This window comes from Lynx rufus, unplaced genomic scaffold, assembly GCF_022079265.1.
Source record: "Lynx rufus isolate CCGP_SWC_20201006 ecotype Redwood Valley unplaced genomic scaffold, mLynRuf1.p SCAF_5, whole genome shotgun sequence".
Lineage (NCBI taxonomy): Eukaryota > Metazoa > Chordata > Mammalia > Carnivora > Felidae > Lynx > Lynx rufus.
Window position 1 is genome coordinate 65,260,471 of NW_025814867.1, and position 19,037 is coordinate 65,279,507.

At 41.9% G+C, this 19,037-nt stretch overlaps 1 protein-coding gene across 1 annotated transcript in view; it reads right to left on the bottom strand.

Annotated features, from left to right (window-relative positions):
• NCEH1 (neutral cholesterol ester hydrolase 1) overlaps positions 1 to 19,037 on the bottom strand; it is a 58,800-nt gene that overhangs the window by 15,296 nt on the left and 24,467 nt on the right. The window contains exons 2-3 of the mRNA XM_047100092.1: positions 2,390 to 2,618; positions 429 to 498 (exon numbers count right to left, since the gene is read on the bottom strand). Coding sequence (XP_046956048.1) covers positions 429 to 498; positions 2,390 to 2,618 — 299 coding nt within the window. The remainder of the gene's footprint in view (positions 1 to 428; positions 499 to 2,389; positions 2,619 to 19,037) is intronic.

Consider the following 19,037-nt stretch of genomic DNA (forward strand, 5'->3'; position numbering starts at 1 on the left):
GAGCTGTCAGCACAGAGCCTGAGGTGGGGCTTGAACCCACGAACCGCAAGATCATGACCTGAGCTGAAGCCGGATGCTTAACTGACTGAGCCACCCAGGCACCCCTGGTTTTAAATTTTAAAAGGTAGTAAACAAAATTATTTCCTGCAGATAACATCGTATATTTTCCTCAATTTCCGTTCTTTTCAGAACTTTTCCAGAAGTTTTCAAAACTAAAATAAAAAGATAATTCAAGGTGTTATAAAACTAGTTCAAGAAATTCTACGTTATATCAGAAAATCATTTTGTGTGACCTTGGGCAAATCCCTTCAACTTTCTGGATCTGTATTTTCCACTTTATTTTACTGGTTACAAAGTACAGTAACTAGATGGTTATCTAAGATCCCTTCTTAAAAATTATTTTTTTATGACTAGTATTAATTACTTACTCAATGGAGACAATGACAGCATTCAATTCTTCAGCCATTGCTGTGCACAGTTCATCATAATACCTGATTTCTAAAAGAGACAAAGGAACAATCATTATTAAACAAGTTACTTAACACTGTCCATTTTTAAATTCTGCTAATTGTGGATTGCTCTTAGACTTGCACTTAAGTTAATAATAAAAACCATAAAAAGCAAATATCGAAATATGTATCATTAATAGGGTTACATATACAAATGCAAAAATTAAATCTGGTTTTTGATAAAATGCAATTAGTATAAAATAACAGGACATCCATATTAGGTTACCTTTGAATGCGTTTTTTAACTAAGTAGCCATTGATTTCATAATAGTCTATGTGAAATGCACCAAATTCTGATTTTGTAGCTCTTCAAACATACGTGTTTTCAAAAAACACTGCAGATGAAGAGTTACCTCCTTAGAACTACATAATTTTTCTGTTTTAATATCTTTATTTGCTGCAATTCAATTGAATTCTTCCAATTTGAAGAACAGGATATTTTGTTTAAACCAACAAATAAAAAATAGAATTTTAGGAAGTCTTAGCATTCTTAGAAACAGGATCCAAAGGTGTGCAGTGACAAACAATTTTAATACATAAAAGTTGAATCCCTTAGCTCTTCTTTCAATAAACTAAGAGATGAATTTGCCTACAGAGAGCCAAATATTACTTTAATTATACATTTTCCAAGGCAGTCTTAGAACCAGAAGTTTAGTAACTACATAACCACCTGCAGAGAGCCCACAGCCCGAGCTCTTCCTCTGGCAGGAGTGATCAGTCAAAATTATGGGGAAAAGGCCATGTGAACTCATAATCCATGCCATTTCCAGCACTTACACTTCCCGGTCTCCATGGAATGTCTCACTGGGCAAGTGTCCGATACTATATAGATTGCAATCATTTCTGTTACTCCCTTTTGTGTTCTCAACCCCTAGCACACATTAGGGTAACCAAAAGTGTAAGATTGTACATAACTATTTGAGTTTTTCTACTGGAAGTCCTGTACCCCCAGAGAACCCCTCAGTCCTGGGCAAACCTACTTACTCAGTAAACATCTGTTGAAAACCTGAGCAAATCCATGAAATCAAAGAATAAATAATGAATATGAAATGGGATTACAAGAAAAAGTTATACTTCTTTGGCCTTTGCCACATTAAACAAATGTTATATAAAAACACAAACGGGAACAAGTTGTCATTGCCGTAAACCTAGGGGATGCCAAAGGCTTTGGGCTAACGATGGATGCGGTAGTAGCTCCATAATGAGAGGCAGAGATAAGGCCCCTACTTCCTCCTTGGTATTCTTTCCGCCAGGCTGCTCCACTTGGCTGCCTGCCATTTTGAATGTGTTCTGCTCATGAAAGTTATCCGACACCAACAAGAATATTCTTGAATTTTGCAGCATTGTTTCCTTTTAATGGTGGTACACCCTTTATAGCTTCATCTTTGGTTTCATAAGCAGATGGAACGTGGATGAGTTAATGTAGGTATTCAGAAACACTTGTCCTATTTCATAGAAAAATGTCTTCAAACACAAGTTGGCAAAAGAGCTGCAGATAATTTCCTCATATTCCGGCCCAGCGAAACTTCAACTTGTCTTGGTGGAGAAAGCTATTGTCAGCCCTTCACATGAGTTAGCCTATGATTTCGGTCACAGGAAATATTTTCAAAACAGTGGGCCTGAATTAACAAGCAGTAAACAGGTGGGCAAAACCTTTATGTATGTAGGGTAATCATAGAATCAATCATCAAAAACCAGGACCCTTTTGAGTGCGAAAAGGGGACACTATTAACAATCCTGCTGGGATAATAGAGGTAGCTGAGACTGTCCAGGGGAACCAAGTCAAATGGCCCTTACCCAATAAGGAAGTCAAACTCAATCACACATCCCTCCCAGGGCCAACCACAATCCCAAACAACCTGAAGGTGACCAGGACATACTTGCACTGGCTAAAGCCCAGCCTCCTCCATGGATGTAAACAACGCTGCGTTTCAAAGGCTCTTCTGGCTTTGGGGAGCCCTCAAACACTCTGACCTCCACACCGTCAAAGTCAGTATCGGTCACCTTCACCTGAGGAGACGACCAGGCGCTTTTCTTGCCAAAAGAAACGATGATAAAATTCAGTGCGAGCAGATGATGGCTCAGGCCCAGGTAGTGGATCAGGTTGCTCTGCAGGGAGAGGGAGGGAACACAGAGGGAGGGTATGAGTCAACTCCACCACCACCAGAGCCACACTCACCCACTCTTGGTGTTTGAATTCCTACAAGCAGCTGACAGTACTCTTGAGGACCCACTGCCCACTTTTAATACGATAACAGATTATATTTACTTTTTGCTGTTAGAGCCTGCAAAGTATTTTCATACATGAGATCTGATTTTTCGGATTAGCTCTGAGAGGGAAATTGGACAGGTATCATCAGTCCCATTTTACCAAGACGGCTTAGAAATTAAACATGACCGTTTGGCTGGATAAGTGGTAGTTCTAGGACTGAAAACTAAGACTTGTGCATTTTAGGATTTAGTCCTTTTCCTCCTCCTCTCCATCAGCAATCACAGGTCCAATAACACACTAGGAATCGAGGAAGAATACTTTATCTAAATGTAAATAAAAGAGAGAGAAGTTTTATATTTACTATAGGTATCTTTAAAGTGTTTTGTAGCTTATATACTTAAGTGTGTCGGTTGTTTTGAGAGTAGAAGAAAGAAATGAGTATGGGAGAGGCAAACAGCCAGTTAACTCTGGTTCCAGCACTGAGAAGCAGAACACCTCAGACGTTACCAGGAGCTTTTCAGAAATGTGCAAAGAACATACAGTCTGCCATCACTTGTCCTTTGAACCTGAGGGCATTGAGCTCTGCATTAAGTGTCTGCAGGAAGTTACTTGGTTGGAGAAAGAGCAAAGAGAGAAGAGACCCAAGTCATCCACCCAGCAAAGACCCTACAGAGTATATTCCCCTCTTTGTACTTTAAAAAAAAAATGTTTATTTATTTATGTTGAGAGAGACCAAGAGCATGAGCAGGGGAGGGGCAAAGAGAGAAGGAGAGAGAGAGAATCCCAGGCAGGCTCCACACAGCCTGAGCCTGGTGTGGGGCTCAATCCCGTGACTGTGGGATCATGACCTGAGCCAAAATCAAGAGTCAGACAGTCAACTGACTGAGCCATCCAGGCACCCCTCAACCTTTCCACTTCTTATACAAGGTCTTCCTATTGAGTAGACTTATCAAACTAACCTCTCAGTAAGACTTAATGGCCACGGTTCAAAGCCAGATAACTGGAAGCCTTGTGGCAGCGAGTGACTAGTCCAACTAGTGTCCAACAAGTGTCAAAAAGAGGCAGGAAACTTTCCTGACACTGGTGCATGAATTTAGATACTATATCTCCTCGAGACTCTCCAACCTAGGAAAGAAGGACAGCTAGAGAGTAACAGTGCCCTTCTGGAAAATATGAAACAGAACGCTGATGATTAGTGAAACCTTTCATGTCATCATAAGATCAAGAAACAATGTTACTATCAGAAATCAGGACTATATAAAGTCTGTGATGCACCTTAATACAGCTTCCCAGAATAGGCATGCAGCACACTGGTGTGCCTCGAAGAGTGTACACACGTGCTAGAATACTGATCCCCTCAGCCCCTGAGGAGCTAAGCTCCAGAGAGCCCTTTACCCCAATGTCCCATATAAAGTATTATTATTATATACGTATGCCTGGCCATGAAGTGAGCTGGAAAACGCTGCATTATAACACCATGAACCAATGTTTATGAAAAACAAGAACAAGAGGCCATTAATCTAACCACGAAGAGCTATTTCAGTAATTTCATTAATATTTGTTTGCTGGCAATATAGGCAGCAGAGCAAATAAATATTAATAAAATAATTCAACTTCTGTATGTATCAGTTGCCCAATTTACTGAAAAAGTTAAAACAACTGATAGTGTTTTTTTAAAGCTTATTTATTTTCAGAGAGAGAGAGAGAAAGAGAAAGAGGGAGAGAGAACACATGTGCGAGTGGAGGAGGTACACAGAGAGAGAAAGAATCCCAAGCAGGCCCTGTGCTGTCAGAGTAGAGCTCTATGCAGGAGTCATTTGCAGGAGTCAAATGATCCCACAAACTGAGATCATGACCTTAGCTGAAATCAAGAGTTGGATGCTTAACCGACTGAGCCACCCAGGCACCCCACAACTGATAGTGTTCTTGCTATGAAATAAATGTGTGATAGGAAATAAATTCACATGCACAGGGGGGCCCAGTTGGTTAAGCATCCAACTTCGGCTCAGGTCGTGATCTCACAGTTCTTGAGTTTGAGCCCCGCATCAGGCTCTGTGCTGACAGTTCAGAGCATGCATCCTGCTTCAGATTCTGTGTCTCCCTCTCTCTGTCCCTCCCCCATTCACTCACGCTCTGTCTTTCTCTCTCTGTCAAAAATAAGTAAACGTGAAAAATATTTTAATTTAAATTAAAAAAATTCACATGCACAGAATTCTAATTCTAACCAAATCCAATTTGGCAAATTGGATAAAGGTAATCATCGTTTGAGTTTTGTGGTAAAATGTCAGTCTTACTGAGGGTATACTGACTTCTGCCAGGACGTAGCCAAGAATCACTGCATTCACTAAGATTCTAGAGTTCACACAAAAAGCTCTTGTCAATATCGTTATCAATTAATAGAGAACACACAGGATCCATCCCATTTCTTGTAGGAGAAGTAGCATGATAGCATGGACTAAGGAAATATGAACAAACCAATGGCAGGCTTGCATCTGTTACTTTCTGGACTATTTTTTTTAAGTTGAGTGAAGACTATTCAATACTTTAAACAAATCATATATGAGTTTCTTCAATTATAGGAAAGCTGCAAAAGAGGTGAATTGTCTCTCTAAGACAGATTAGAGAAGATGGCTCATTTTATAGAGAACCCACCTTGGGTTTCCTTCATGCACTGCATGCTCTGAATGCATGCAATCTTGACTCAATTTGCCCATGCCTTTCCAAAAATACCTCTACCGTGTCAGATCGCTTGCACGAACAGAATTTCTCAACAACTATCTGCATTGTTCACCATACTGTCAAGGTGGCGCAGGGGCAGGAGGGTTGACTCAAGAAGGGGTGGTTTACATGGAGAAAAACAGATAAGCAGATAGGAATAAGAAAGGGTCAGAGAGGTGCTAAAATAAAATAAGTAAATACAATTTTATTTCTTGCATCCTTGCGTTTGTGAAGTGAGATTCAGATCCATCTCCAAAAACATTGCAAATTAACAGTTTCCTGAAACCTCTTTAGAAGTAGCTGGAAAATTTCAGTAGCACAAAGAAGCAGGCCAAGTGTTAAGAGCCCCACAGGTTAAGAATTGACCAATTCTTGGCAAGTTCTTGAAGTACTTTAGGGCAGTACTATAGATCTTAAAACTTGCCCCCATAACCATTCTAGGATTTAGGAGAGAAATTCTACCTGAGGAGATGGAAGGGGTGAAGGGTCATTACTCATTACACCTCAGTGGAACCAGACACAACAAAATAGGTGGGCCACTGGCTCCCTACCCAGGTATGATGGCCAAAGATCAAAGGACAAGCAAGAATCAAAGGAAGCCAGGTACCTGGTGGCTCAGTAGTTACGTATCTGACTTTGGGTCAGGTCATGATCTCAGGGTTTGCGAGTTCAGTCCCACGTCGGGTGACCTCAAGTCCCAGCTTCAGTGAGCCCTGCTTCTCTCTCACTTTCTCTCTGCCCCTCCTGGGATTCTCTCTCTCTGCCCCAAGCTCATTTGCTCGCTCACTCTCTCTCTCTCTCTCTCTCTCTCTCGCTCTCGCTCTCGCTCTCTCTCTCAAAAAACAAATAAAAGAACAAAGAATCAAAGGAAGCCAAGCAGAAACTGTACTCCGTTTCTCAATATACAAGTTAGTTATTATGTTTGTGAATGGGGTTGTTCTCTGTTAATTCATTCAACACGTAAATTATGAGATATATTCCAAGGGCAGGGAAGCTTAAGGTGGAGAGACAACCTTTCCGGAGCTTGGGGAAATAGAAGAGAACCAAGATTTGTAAATGAATAGCTGATGTTAGCTAAGCAATACGAGCACTAAGAGAGATCTAGATAAAGAATTACTTCTGTTTGTTCTTCCTGGGATGAAATCCAGTAAGGCTTCTAGCCTAAACGGTGGCTTAATGGAAGAGGAAGCATGGGTAGCAAAGAAAAGGGTTGGAAACCAAGATGGGAAAGTATTGGGCAAGTGCTCTAATTCAGATACATATGGGAAGGTCAGGTAAACAAGGGAAGCGAAGGCAGGGGGAGCATGGAAATAAAAGGCTAAATCTAAGAGGCATGGATAGCAGGCACCAAGGTCAACAGCACAGACTCCAGACCTAGAGTGCCTGAGTGAAAAGCCCAGTTCCTCCACTTACCAGCGGTGGGATCTTGGGCATCCCAATACTAAACCTCTCTGTGTCTTGATTTCTCATCTAAAGACAGAAATATAATACTAACTACTTCAAAAGATTGTTGTGAAGCTTAAAACAGGCAAAAACACCTAGAGTAGCACCTGGCACATACTAAGCCTTATATGGGTTAACTGTTATTATTATACCCCTGATTCAGCAGGTCATTGCATGAAGAAACGTGAGCCCAAGGACTGTCCAGTATCTCTAGGGAAGCTGGGACTATCATTTTTCCTATTAGGTACATTTGTTACGAGGACCACACTGATGACCAAGTTCTGAAATTATTATGGGTTAAACAGATGTAAAATAATTGTCTCTAAAAAGTTCATTTGTATGCTCACGTCAAAGGGGGAAAGGGGAAACTGGGGAAAAGCTATAGTACACTGACACTACCAATGCATCAGTAACTTAGCCTGGGTTTCAATTTCAACACGAACCAACCACATTAAATACTTAAAACATCTATTGTAACTCACTACCTGCCTCATCTCCCATATTCAAAGGTTTAAATTCTGTCAGTGGTTCTCCCAACTTTACCAGTGATGGCCATGTTATCCTGCAAACACCTTTTAAATTCTCCTAGGCAGATTCTGTTCAATTTCGTACTACAGGAGAAAAAAAAAAAATCATGGAATGTCTGCATGAAAATTTGTGGTCATGTTTTTTTTTTAACATGCTAAAGTTTGCGTGTATTTTTAAATGCAGATTTTTTATTGACATGCAAATTATATGCCTCACATTTAAGCCCTCTGTAGGGATCACATGCGATTCACTAATGCAGAACTCTTGTTCTACAGGAAAACACAAGGTCTGTGGCAAGAAACTACCGAAGGTCATATAAGTATACTTCAAGTATTAATCAGGCACTTACTGTATTAAAGACTCTGCTACATCCTCTAAGAATGCAAAAGTCGGTAAAAGATGGACTGAGAACTTTAGTTCAGAATTTAAATCTTGACTGATTCCCTCCCTTTCCCCAAATTTCCATCTCTCCTTAAAAGTTTCATAGTTCTCTGAACTTTCTCTAAGACTTTAACTTTTAAGAAAAATCCTCTGATTTTAAAGCACTGATTCAATTTTTCTTAATTTGCATATAAAACAAATCATGCCTGCAGGCCAGATTAGGACTAAGGACTACCAGACGCAAATTCCAATGTAGAGGTAACCTGGTCCTACGGAAGGTACAGCTGGAAAGATGTAGCAGGTAAATTAATTCCCTTAAGTACAGGCCCTAGTTGTCAATGGTGAAGCAGCAAAGATTTTTGGACACTTTTTTTTTTTTTTAAAGATTTGATTTTTAAGTAATCTCCACACCCAACATGGGGCCCAAACTCACAACTCCGCAATCAGGAGTCATATGCTCCCCTGAGCCAGCCAGGCATCTCGGACATGTTTTTTTGTAATGAGATTATACTTTGGGAAGAATTTTAGCTGTGGTATAGATAATAGATTGGTGAGAAAAGAGATTGGAGACAGAGGTAACAGCTGTAAGAATTTGGCAACTGTCTGCCGGAAAGAAAAATGAAGGTCTGCCCCTGGAGAATACAGAGGAGGAAACTATACCAAAGAGATCACTGAGGCAGAGTTGATGGAAAGATAAGTTCCATTTCAGAATTATTCCCCCTAAAGTCAGCAGAATATCTAGGCAGATGGGTCCAAAAATGCAGGCAGTAAATGTATAGTCAGAGATCCAAGGGGCTGAGGCCTGGAGGAAGAACTCAGAAGTAACTATTAATAACTCAAACAACCTACAAATATGCAAACATGGGAACATCCTAGGGATGTTCACAACAGATGATTATGAGAGGATACAGAAATTTCAAAAATAGAGATGTGGTACCTTTAGTACAAAGGTATGTGACCCAGCCTAGAAGAGAAGAGACAGAGGCTGTCCAAAGAGGCTGCCTGGGCACACAGCATCAGCTAAGTTGAAATGAGTTTTAATAGATGCTCAGTTGGCTGCAGACAGGGAGGAGGGCGGGAAAAGGCATGCAGATATATGTGGCTGTGGGGCAGGCGTTCCACACTTCCCTCTCCTGCCCACCACCCACACTTTCAGTATCACTTTCCTCCAACAGGGGCAGAAAGTCATCAAAGTCTTCTTTCCTAGTCCCACCCAGATTACAAAGGACAAACATATTCCCTCTCCCTTGCTGGGGCTGGATCTCCATTTCGACCCAACTCTGATGAAAGGATAGGGCTGTCTGAACACCATTCCTGGGAGGCTTTAGGCCATACAGTAAACTCCACCAGTAAATTCCATCAGGGAAGTCAGTTTTGCTGAGGGAAAGCAGGAATTGTAAAGCTGAATAGAATAAAGACTGAAATCTTGGGAACACCATCTGTTAACACAGCTGGGAGGCAGAAGAGAAAGAACCAATCATGAAAAGATTACTCCACCCCACCCCCTGCAAAAAAAAAAAAAAAAAGAGGAAGAATTCATTGTTAGCGTGGCAAGAGAGACAAGAGACTGAAGAAGTTAAGGGGGAAGAGAGTTTCAAGAAAGAGCAAGTTGTTAAATGCCTGTGGAAAGGCCAATTCAGTCACGGGTGTTGGCAGTGGGGTCATGGGATCATTGGCGAACCTAGTAAGTACTGTTTAGTCAGAGATAAGGGGCTGGGAGCCAGATTGTAATGGGTTGCAAAGTGAGTGGGAGTGAAGAAATAGAGATAGTGAAGGCAGAGGAGAACTTTCACAGCTGAGATTAGGGAAGCAGTCAGACAATAAACAGGCTGAGGGAGAGTAAACAAAACCTGTTTTGTTTTGTTTTGTTTTAGGTGAGAGACTTGAGCCTGGTGTAAGGAAAGAGCCTGTGAATAAGGAGAGATGAATGTTGAAGGGGGGGGGTGGGGGGGGGGAATGACAAGTGAATTGAGACCCTAGAGGAAGAAGAAAGGATCTGGCAAAGAAATGGAAGGGTTGGCCTTGGGGGAGGCCGTAGCAGGTGAGCTTAGAATAGGCAGGGAAAGAAGCGGAGATAAATCTCTCAATGGAAGCTATTGGACTTCTGTTGAGATTGATTCTGTCTTTACCCCAAAGAAGACAGGGGTTTTCATAGATCAACCTCTTTGAAGGCAATTCATTACAGCTTGGCTCGAAGCCCTGAATCTCTGGCAGAAAACAGGCCTTACTGGGTTCACCAATGACTTACCTACTTGGCCTCTCTGTAGGCAGTTAACAACAATTTGCTCTTCCTTGACACTCTCTTCTCCCCCTTAACCTCAATATCTTGTCTCTCTTACCATACTAATAATTAACTGACATCAGGGTCAGTAGCTTGAAATTGGCCATGATGGTAATATGCACATCACAGAAATCAGCAATAGCTACAAATCAGGGTTCCCTCAATTCCGGTTCCCCCTCCATCCCACAGAGGGCACTCCACCACTCTATTTCACCCCTTTCTCCTTCCCTACTCATCCAGAAGATAGCATAGTGTTTTACAGTGCAGACTATGAGGTCAGTTGGCCAACATTCAATCCTGGCTCTGACACTTACTAGTTGGGTTATTCTTAACAAGTCAGCAAACCTCCGTGTGCCTCAGTTTCTTTACCTGTAAAATTGGAAGTGATCATAATATCTACTCTACCGTGTTTTTTTAAAGGATAGCTGGCATAACAGAATATAAGTGTTCATAGTGTTGCCTCTTTTTATTTGCTTATGTCAGGCCTTCACAGCATTTCAGTCTGCCATATAATATAGTCTTGCTCCAACAGCGAGGAAGAGCCAGGCTAAATCACCAGCTGCATGTTCCTAAACTGGGGGATATACAAGGACTTCAAGGCAGCAGGGCTCTTTAAGTGATAGAAACCCCATCTTCCTAGGTATTTCATGCTTCTTGGTGCAACTGTGAATGGGATCAGTTTTTTTCATTTGTCTTTCTGTTGCTTCATTATTAGTGTATAAGAATGCTACTGATTTCTGTACATTGATTTTGTATCCTGCGACTTTGCTGAATTCATGTATCAGTTCTAGCAGACTTTTGGTGGAGTCTATCAGATTTTCCATGTATAATATCATGTTATCTGCAAAAAGTGAAAGGTTAACTTCTTCTTTGCCAATTTTGATGCTTTTGATTTCTTTTTGTTGTCTGATTGCTGATGCTAGAACTTCCAACACTATGTTAAACAACAGCGGTGAGAGTGGACATCCCTGTCGTGTTCCTGATCTCAGGGAAAAAGCTCTCAGTTTTTCCCCATTGAGGATGATGTTAGCTGTGGGCTTTTCATAAATGGCTTTTATGATGTTTAAGTATGTTCCTTCTATCCCGACTTTCTTGAGGGTTTTAAGAAAGGATGCTGAATTTTGTCAAATGCTTTTTCTGCATCGATTGACAGGATCATATGGTTCTTATCTTTTCTTTTATTAATGTGATGTATTGCATTGATTGATTTGCAAATGTTGAACCAGCCCTGCATCCCAGGAATGAATCCCACTTGATCATGGTAAATAATTCTTTTTATATGCTGTTGAATTCGATTTGCTATTATTGAGAATTTTTGCATCTATATTCATCAGGGATATTGACCTGTAGTTCTCTTTTTTTACTGGGTCTCTCTCCGTCTGGTTTAAGAATCAAAGTAATACTGGCTTCATAGAATGAGTCTGGAAGTTGTCCTTCCCTTTCTAGTTTTTGGAATAGCTTGAGAAGGATAGGTATTATCTCTGCTTTAAATGTCTGGTAGAACTCCCCTGGGAAGCCATCTGGTCCTGGACTCTTATTTGTTGGGAGATTTTTGATAACTGATTCAACTTCTTCACTGGTTATGGGTCTGTTCAAGCTTTCTATTTCCTTCTGTTTGAGTTTTGGAAGTGTGTGGGAGGTAAGGAATTTGTCCATTTCTTCCAGGTTGTCCAGTTTGTTGCCATATAATTTTTCATAGTATTTCCTGATAATTGCTTGTATTTCTGAGGGATTGGTTGTAATACTTCCATTTTCATTCATGATTTTATCTATTTGGGTCATCTCCCTTTTCTTTTTGAGAAGCCTGGCTAGAGGTTTATCAATTTTGTTTATTTTTTCAAAAAAACCAACTCTTGGTTTCATTGATCTGCTCTACAGTTGTTTTTTTTTTAGATTCTATATTGTTTATTTCTGCTCTGATCTTTATTATTTCTCTTCTTCTGCTGGGTTTAGGGTGTCTTTGCTGTTCTGCTTCTATTTTCTTTAGGTGTGCTGTTAGATTTTGTATTTGGGATTTTTCTTGTTTCTTGAGATAAGCCTGGATTGCAATGTATTTTCCTCTCAGGACTGCCTTCGCTGCATCCCAAAGTGTTTAGATTGTTGTATTTTCATTTTCGTTTCTTTCCATATATTTTTTTAATTTCTTCTCTAATTGCCTGGTTGACCCATTCATTCTTTAGTAGGGTGTTCTTTTTGTAAAATATCTGTATGCTGAAAACTATATAAAGCTTACGAAGGAAATTGAAGAAGGTATAAAGAAATGGAAAAACATTCCGTGCTCATGGGTTGGAAGAATAAATATTGTCAAAATGTCAATACTACCCAAAGCTATCTACACATTCAATGCAATCCCAATCAAAATTGCACCAGCATTCTTCTAGAAGCTAGAACAAGCAATCCTAAAATTCATATGGAACCACAAAAGGCCCCAAATAACCAAAGTAATTTTGAAGAAGAAGACCAAAGCAGGAGGCATCACAATCCCAGACTTTAGCCTCTACTACAAAGCTGTCATCATCAAGACAGCATGGTATTGGCACAAAAACAGACACATAGACCAATGGAATAGAATAGAAACCCCAGAACTAGACCCACAAAAGTATGGCCAACTCATCTTTGACAAAGCAGGAAAGAATATCCAATGGAAAAAAGACAGTCTCTTTAACAAATGGTGCTGGGAGAACTGGACAGCAACATGCAGAATGAAACTAGAACACTTTTTTACACAGTTCACAAAAATAAACTCAAAATGGATAAAGGACCTGAATGTGAGACAGGAAACCATCAAAACACTAGAGGAGAAAGCAGGAAAAGACCTCTCTGACCTCAGCAGCAGCAATTTGTTACTTGACACATCCCCAAAGGCAAGGGAATTAAAAGCAAAAATGAACTATTGGGACCTCATCAAGATAAAAAGCTTCTGCACAGCAAAGGAAACAACCAACAAAACTAAAAGGCAACCAACGGGATGGGAAAAGATATTTGCAAATGACATATCGGACAAAGGGCTAGTATCCAAAATCTATAAAGAGCTCACCAAACTCCACACCCGAAAAACAAATAACCCAGTGAAGAAATGGGCAGAAAACATGAATAGACACTTCTCTAAAGAAGACATCCGGATGGCCAACAGGCACATGAAAAGATGCTCAATGTCGTTCCTCATCAGGGAAATGCAAATCAAAACCACACTCAGATATCACTTCAGCCAGTCAGAGTGGCCAAAATGAACAAATCAAGAGACTATAGATGCTGGAGAGGATGTGGAGAAATGGGAACCCTCTTGCACTGTTGGTGGGAATGCAAATTGGTGCAGCCACTCTGGAAAACAGTGTGGAGGTTCCTCAAAAAATTAAAAATAGACCTACCCTATGACCCAGCAGTAGCACTGCTAGGAATTTACCCAAGGGATAGAGGAGTACTGATGCATAGGGCCACTTGTACCCCAATGTTTATAGCAGCACTCTCAACAATAGCCAAATTATGGAAAGAGCCTAAATGTCCATCAACTGATGAATGGATAAAGAAATTGTGGTTTATATACACAATGGAGCACTACGTGGCAATGAGAAAGAATGAAATATGGCCCTTTGTAGCAACGTGGATGGAACTGGAGAGTGTGATGCTAAGTGAAATAAGCCATACAGAGAAAGACAGATACCATATGGTTTCACTCTTATGTGGATCCTGAGAAACTTAACAGAAACCCATGGGGGAGAGGAAGGAAAAAAAAAAAAAAAGAGGTTAGAGTGGGAGAGAGCCAAAGCATAAGAGACTCTTAAAAACTGAGAACAAACTGAGGGTTGATGGGGGGTGGGAGGGAGGGGAGGGTGGGTGATGGGTATTGAGGAGGGCACCTTTTGGGATGAGCACTGGGTGTTGTATGGAAACCAATTTGACAATAAACTTCATATATTGAAAAAAAAATTAAAATTAAAAACAAACAATCCAAAAAAACTGAGAACTGAGGGTTAATGGGGGGTGGGAGGGAGGGGAGGGTGGGTGATGGGTATTGAGGAGGGCACCTTTTGGGATGAGCACTGGGTGTTATATGGAAACCAATTTGACAATAAATTTCATTAAAAAAAAAAAAAAAAAAAAAAAGAAACCCCATCTTCAAGGCTTCCTTACAAGAAAAGGCTATGATGAATCAGTTTGCATTATCCCTGCCTTGAAATTCTTTGAACAAGGGCAGAAAGGGTTAAGGAAAAAGGACTGAGAAGAAAGAACACAGACTTTACATAGAGACAAGTCCTGGTTCTCTTGTTTATTAGCTATATGACCTGGGCAAGTCCCAAGTTCTCTGGGTCACAGTTGCCCAGATAAAAAGAGGGGGAAAGTACACATGAGGAGTAAATCCACATTACCTATTGTTGTCCCCTCTCTCTGGAGGTCCTGAATTGACAGAACCCCATCTGGCTAAGGACCCTTCCCACGCCTGACCTTCCTCCAAGTTTCTCTCATTTCTTTTAGTCAGCATTATTTTTATAAAAAACAAACAAAAAAAGAAAAGAAAAACAACTTCTGTCTCACAGAGTAGGCATGGACCAAAAGAGTTCAGTTTGGGGCCCTGTCGTACTCTCTCCATATACCCAAACACTGGAGAGAATTATTAAGCAAACCTGTGAAGCACAAATATAATTATGTAACAGGACTCTGATGAGATTACTTCATTACAAAATTTCAAATTGGTTTAGTGTCATATCCAAGGATTTCATTACAGGCTACAAAGCAAACCTGAGGAGAATCTCACTGCTGCTAAATTAGCAGGGTAATCTAGAACCGCAGGGTCTGACACCCTAGCCCTTTCGCCCTAAAACCTTCACTTTGTTCTCACACTCCCAGGGTGGAAATTCAGTCTGGGGGAGCACAGAAAAGCACAGGCTTGTCTCTTTCCAGTTCCTCAAACCTTTTGTTTCTTTTTTACTATGACACAGAAGACAAACATTTCTTTAAAAAAACTTTTTCTTAATGTTTATTTTATTTCTGAGAGTGAGAGAGAGAGCAAGCGCACAAGGTGGAAGGGGCAGAGAGAGAGGGAGACACAGAATCATCACAGAGCTGATAAGCTGTCAGCACAGAGCCCGATGAGGGGCTCAAACCCACGAACCGTGAGATCATGACCTGAGCCGAAGTTGGATGCTTAACCGACTGAGCCACACAGGCACCCCAAGACAAACACCTCTACATCAGAAAAGCACTTGCTTAGCTCCAAAAGCCTCCTATATTCTCTCAGGGTATGTCAAGGGGAATAATAGCTCACATGTACTGATGTTTGCTCTCTGCCAGTCTCTGTTCTCGGTGTGGGGGAGTCTTGGACCAAGTGTGGGTCCTGTCAGTCACCCAAGGTCACACAGGCAAGAAGTGGTGAGCTGAATTTGAACTCGACATTCCGATTCCAGAACTCTTAACCTCCAGAACTTCCAAAGGACACTCATGAGTCAATGTAGTTTGCAACCCATATCATAAAACCATAAGATTTTACATCTGGAGTGAATATTTAGCCTCCCCTAAAACACAAAAGGAAACTAATCTCAGGGTCAGCTGCTCTAGCATAGTCTGGCCTTGACACTTGGGCTGAAGAGACACCCCCATCTTCCCCTTTCCTCTTCCAGCTCTCCCTTGCCGGCACATTTCTCTTGTGACATCTCTTTCTAGCTCACTCTTCTTTGCCTTCCAAACACATGCTTGTGAGAGTTGAAAGGAGACTTTAAAAACTTACTTTGAGTTCTTTTTCATTCACAATTCTGTTATCTCTAACAGCAATAACTAATTGTGAACTCCTTGGGACAAGGTCTGAGTCCTGGGGATCTAATTTCTTTTTGCCAGTGCCTCATGTACAGCTGGTCATAAACAAATGTCCTTCCTGAGGCTACTCATGCTGCTAAAAGCCTCCCTTGACTGCCAGGACAAGAGGCATTTGTTTTCATTGGAGTGTTCCAAATAGCAGCTGACTAAAGGCAACACAAAAGAATTAGACTTGGAAACAAAACCTCCCAGACTCCCTTCTGCTGTATGGCAATCCAGGGCTTGCCCACTCACACCCCTTGCTTGACTTCACAAGGGTGTTGCACAGGACACCCCAGAAGCTGGGGTCATCTTCTGCTTTACGGAAAATGCGGCCAGCAGCACATTAGATGTGACCTTTGAAAACGGGTTCTTAAATGGCATGTAAATCCAAAAGATAAGGCAAATGATTTTTATAGATATCTACAGACGTCTGAAGGGTCAGATTCGATGGTCATTATAGTAAATTAAGACTCCTTTGTGCACAGAGTGTGATTATAACAAATTAATGCATGCTATGTGAAATATTTAAATTATAAATATTATAATACTCTTTTGTACAACGCTTTACAGCTTAGAGCCGCTTGCACTTTCACCACTTTGATCTCACGAGGACCTGTGAAGTAGGAAAAGCAGGTATTGCGCTCATTTTATGCTCATTTGAGGCTGAAAGAAGTTAAAAGCCTTCACCAGGATTATAAAGCTCAAAGTGAGAAAGCAAGTACTAGAACCCAAACGCCCAACTGACTGACCCATCATTCTCAGGGTTATGACTCAGAGCTCAGACAAAAATCAGTAACCAAGCCACTACAGAGCCTCTCACATCACACAAGTTTTGAACACTTAAGAGTGAAAGGTTTAAAAGTAGGGTGGGGAAGGGAAGTAGGTCAGGAAAAGTATCCCAAACTCTACTCTGCCAGAGGCATTCTTGCCAGCAGATCTGCTAGGCTGGTTCACGGTCAACGTAAACAGTACCTAAGAAAACTAACAACAGTACAAAGCTTTAATAGCAACTGGAATTTCTACACCCAGCAGTTTCAAGTGAAGGTAGTTCAGTCCCTCCTTGGCCCATGTGTCCCAGAGGCTGAAGGAGGCAGGCACAGGCCATTGTGATAGAATGTGGAGTCCCTAAAAATGGAGGTTTCACATCTACCCCAGGAGAAGCCTCTCACTTTAACACTCAGGAAACAGGAAAAATTTACTACTCCTTACACACAGTCAAGATCCACAATCACAAATGTATTTAATATTTAAAATACTAAGTTAAAATAAAAATATCTATACAGCAGATAACTATATTGCCCTCCCGAGGTGAATTTATAGGTTAGATATCCTACTACAAGGAAAAGGCTATGGATCTATTTTTCATCTACTTGTTCAGCAAACATTTGAATGTTTACTGTGTTCCAGACACCAAGACTGGTAGGGAGATGAGGGGAAATACGAAGATAGGCTCCATCTTTAAGAAGCTGACGGTGTATAAGGTGGATATATACAGTGCAATGCAATAGTGTCATAAATACCAGAGATACAGACACAGAGAAAGAAGTAACAATTTCCACCCAGAGGAGTCTGCAATGGGTTTGTAGCGTGGGAGACATTTGGGCTGTGTCTTTAAGAACAAATAATAACTTGCCAGGAGAAAAGGGGGAAGGACATTCCACCCAGTGGAATAATAATGGAACACACAAAGGTGCAGAAGAGAAAGGCTTATTGGAAAGTTGGGATGGACTACTGTCCTGTGGTCCTGAGAACAGGGTTGGCCCTGTATTTTAAAATACCAAAATAGTCTTAATTTGATGAGCTTGCATCTGGTCTTTATGATACTTTTAAAGAACATCTGTTCCCTCACCCTTACCCTATCCTCAGGACAAAACCCAGGGAAGCCAAAGTATGGCTCCACTTAGAGAGATAGCTCCCAACTGAAGAGACAAAAGGAATTTGGTTCACCAATAGATTAGCAAATTATTGATTTTTTAAAATTTACCTGTTTTTAAGAGGTTTTTAAGAACTAGTTCTTTTATCTCTTAACTCTATTATCGCCATTAAATAATCACAGAAGCTGTCCAGTCCAAGGCTTCAAAGGGTGGTCCATAGACTGGCAGCATCTGAATGCAAATTCTTGTGTCAACTCTCCCTATTAGTGTCTCTGGGGGTGGGCCTTAGGAATCTCCCCAGGTAGTTCTTTTCCATGTGAAAGTTGGGAAATGCTGGCCTAGCTCAAAGTGTAAAACAGTGTTTCATTAGACAGGTTTTGTTTCAGGTCTTTTTGTTTTGTGTTTAATGTCAGCTCTACGCCCAACGTGGCACTTGAATCCACGACCCTGAGATCAAGAGTCATACGCTCTACGGACTGGGCCAGCCAGGTGCCCTTTCAGCCAGGTGCCCCTAGACAGTTTTATTGTTACTGATTTTCTTTGCAACAGTAACGGGTGAACAAATTTGAGACAACGTTGCTAAGATCAGGGCTTGCGGTGACAAGGCACCGTTAGGTTTGAAGGAGCACTGCTGGCCTCAAGATCGACTGGTCCCTTTTATCCTTCGAGACACCTCCACTGTGAAGTCCCCCTCCCACACCCCCAACACCCACCCCAGCGGCCCCTGCTCGCGGAGAACAAAGCTCTTTCCTCCCGGGCAGGCCAGGCGCTCTGTGCGACGACACCGCTTGAACGCATCTCCACTGCCGCACCTGTCCTTTCTCCGAGTGAGGTTTGCCCTGCGTCTGTCTCCCCCGTGAACTCTAAGCGCAGAAACCGGGTGGGGCCCTCCGCGCACACGAGCGCCCAGGCGGGCGCGCAGTGGCTGCGCACCGAGGAACGGCTGCGGAGAGGGCGTGAGGTCGCCTGAAGGCCGCGGGGACAGGGGGCAGGGGAGGCATCTACTTCCTACCAGCCTGGCTGACTCACAGCCACAGCAGCCGGCCGGGTTTGGTGCAGGCGCTGAGTCACAGGCCCACCCCTCCCAGTTCCCGCGTCTCGTCCGCCGGCCCCTCGCCCCGCCCCCAGCGGCTGGGAGGCCAGTGCCCCCTTCACCTCTAACCCTCATCCTCCAACGTGGCAGACCCAGGGAGCAGGAACCTCCGGAGCCCCGCCAGGAGGCGGAGGTAATGAGGGAAGGAGGCACGAGGAGGGGGGACTGACAGGGCAATGGTCACTTGTCAGAGGAGCCCAGGCCCCGG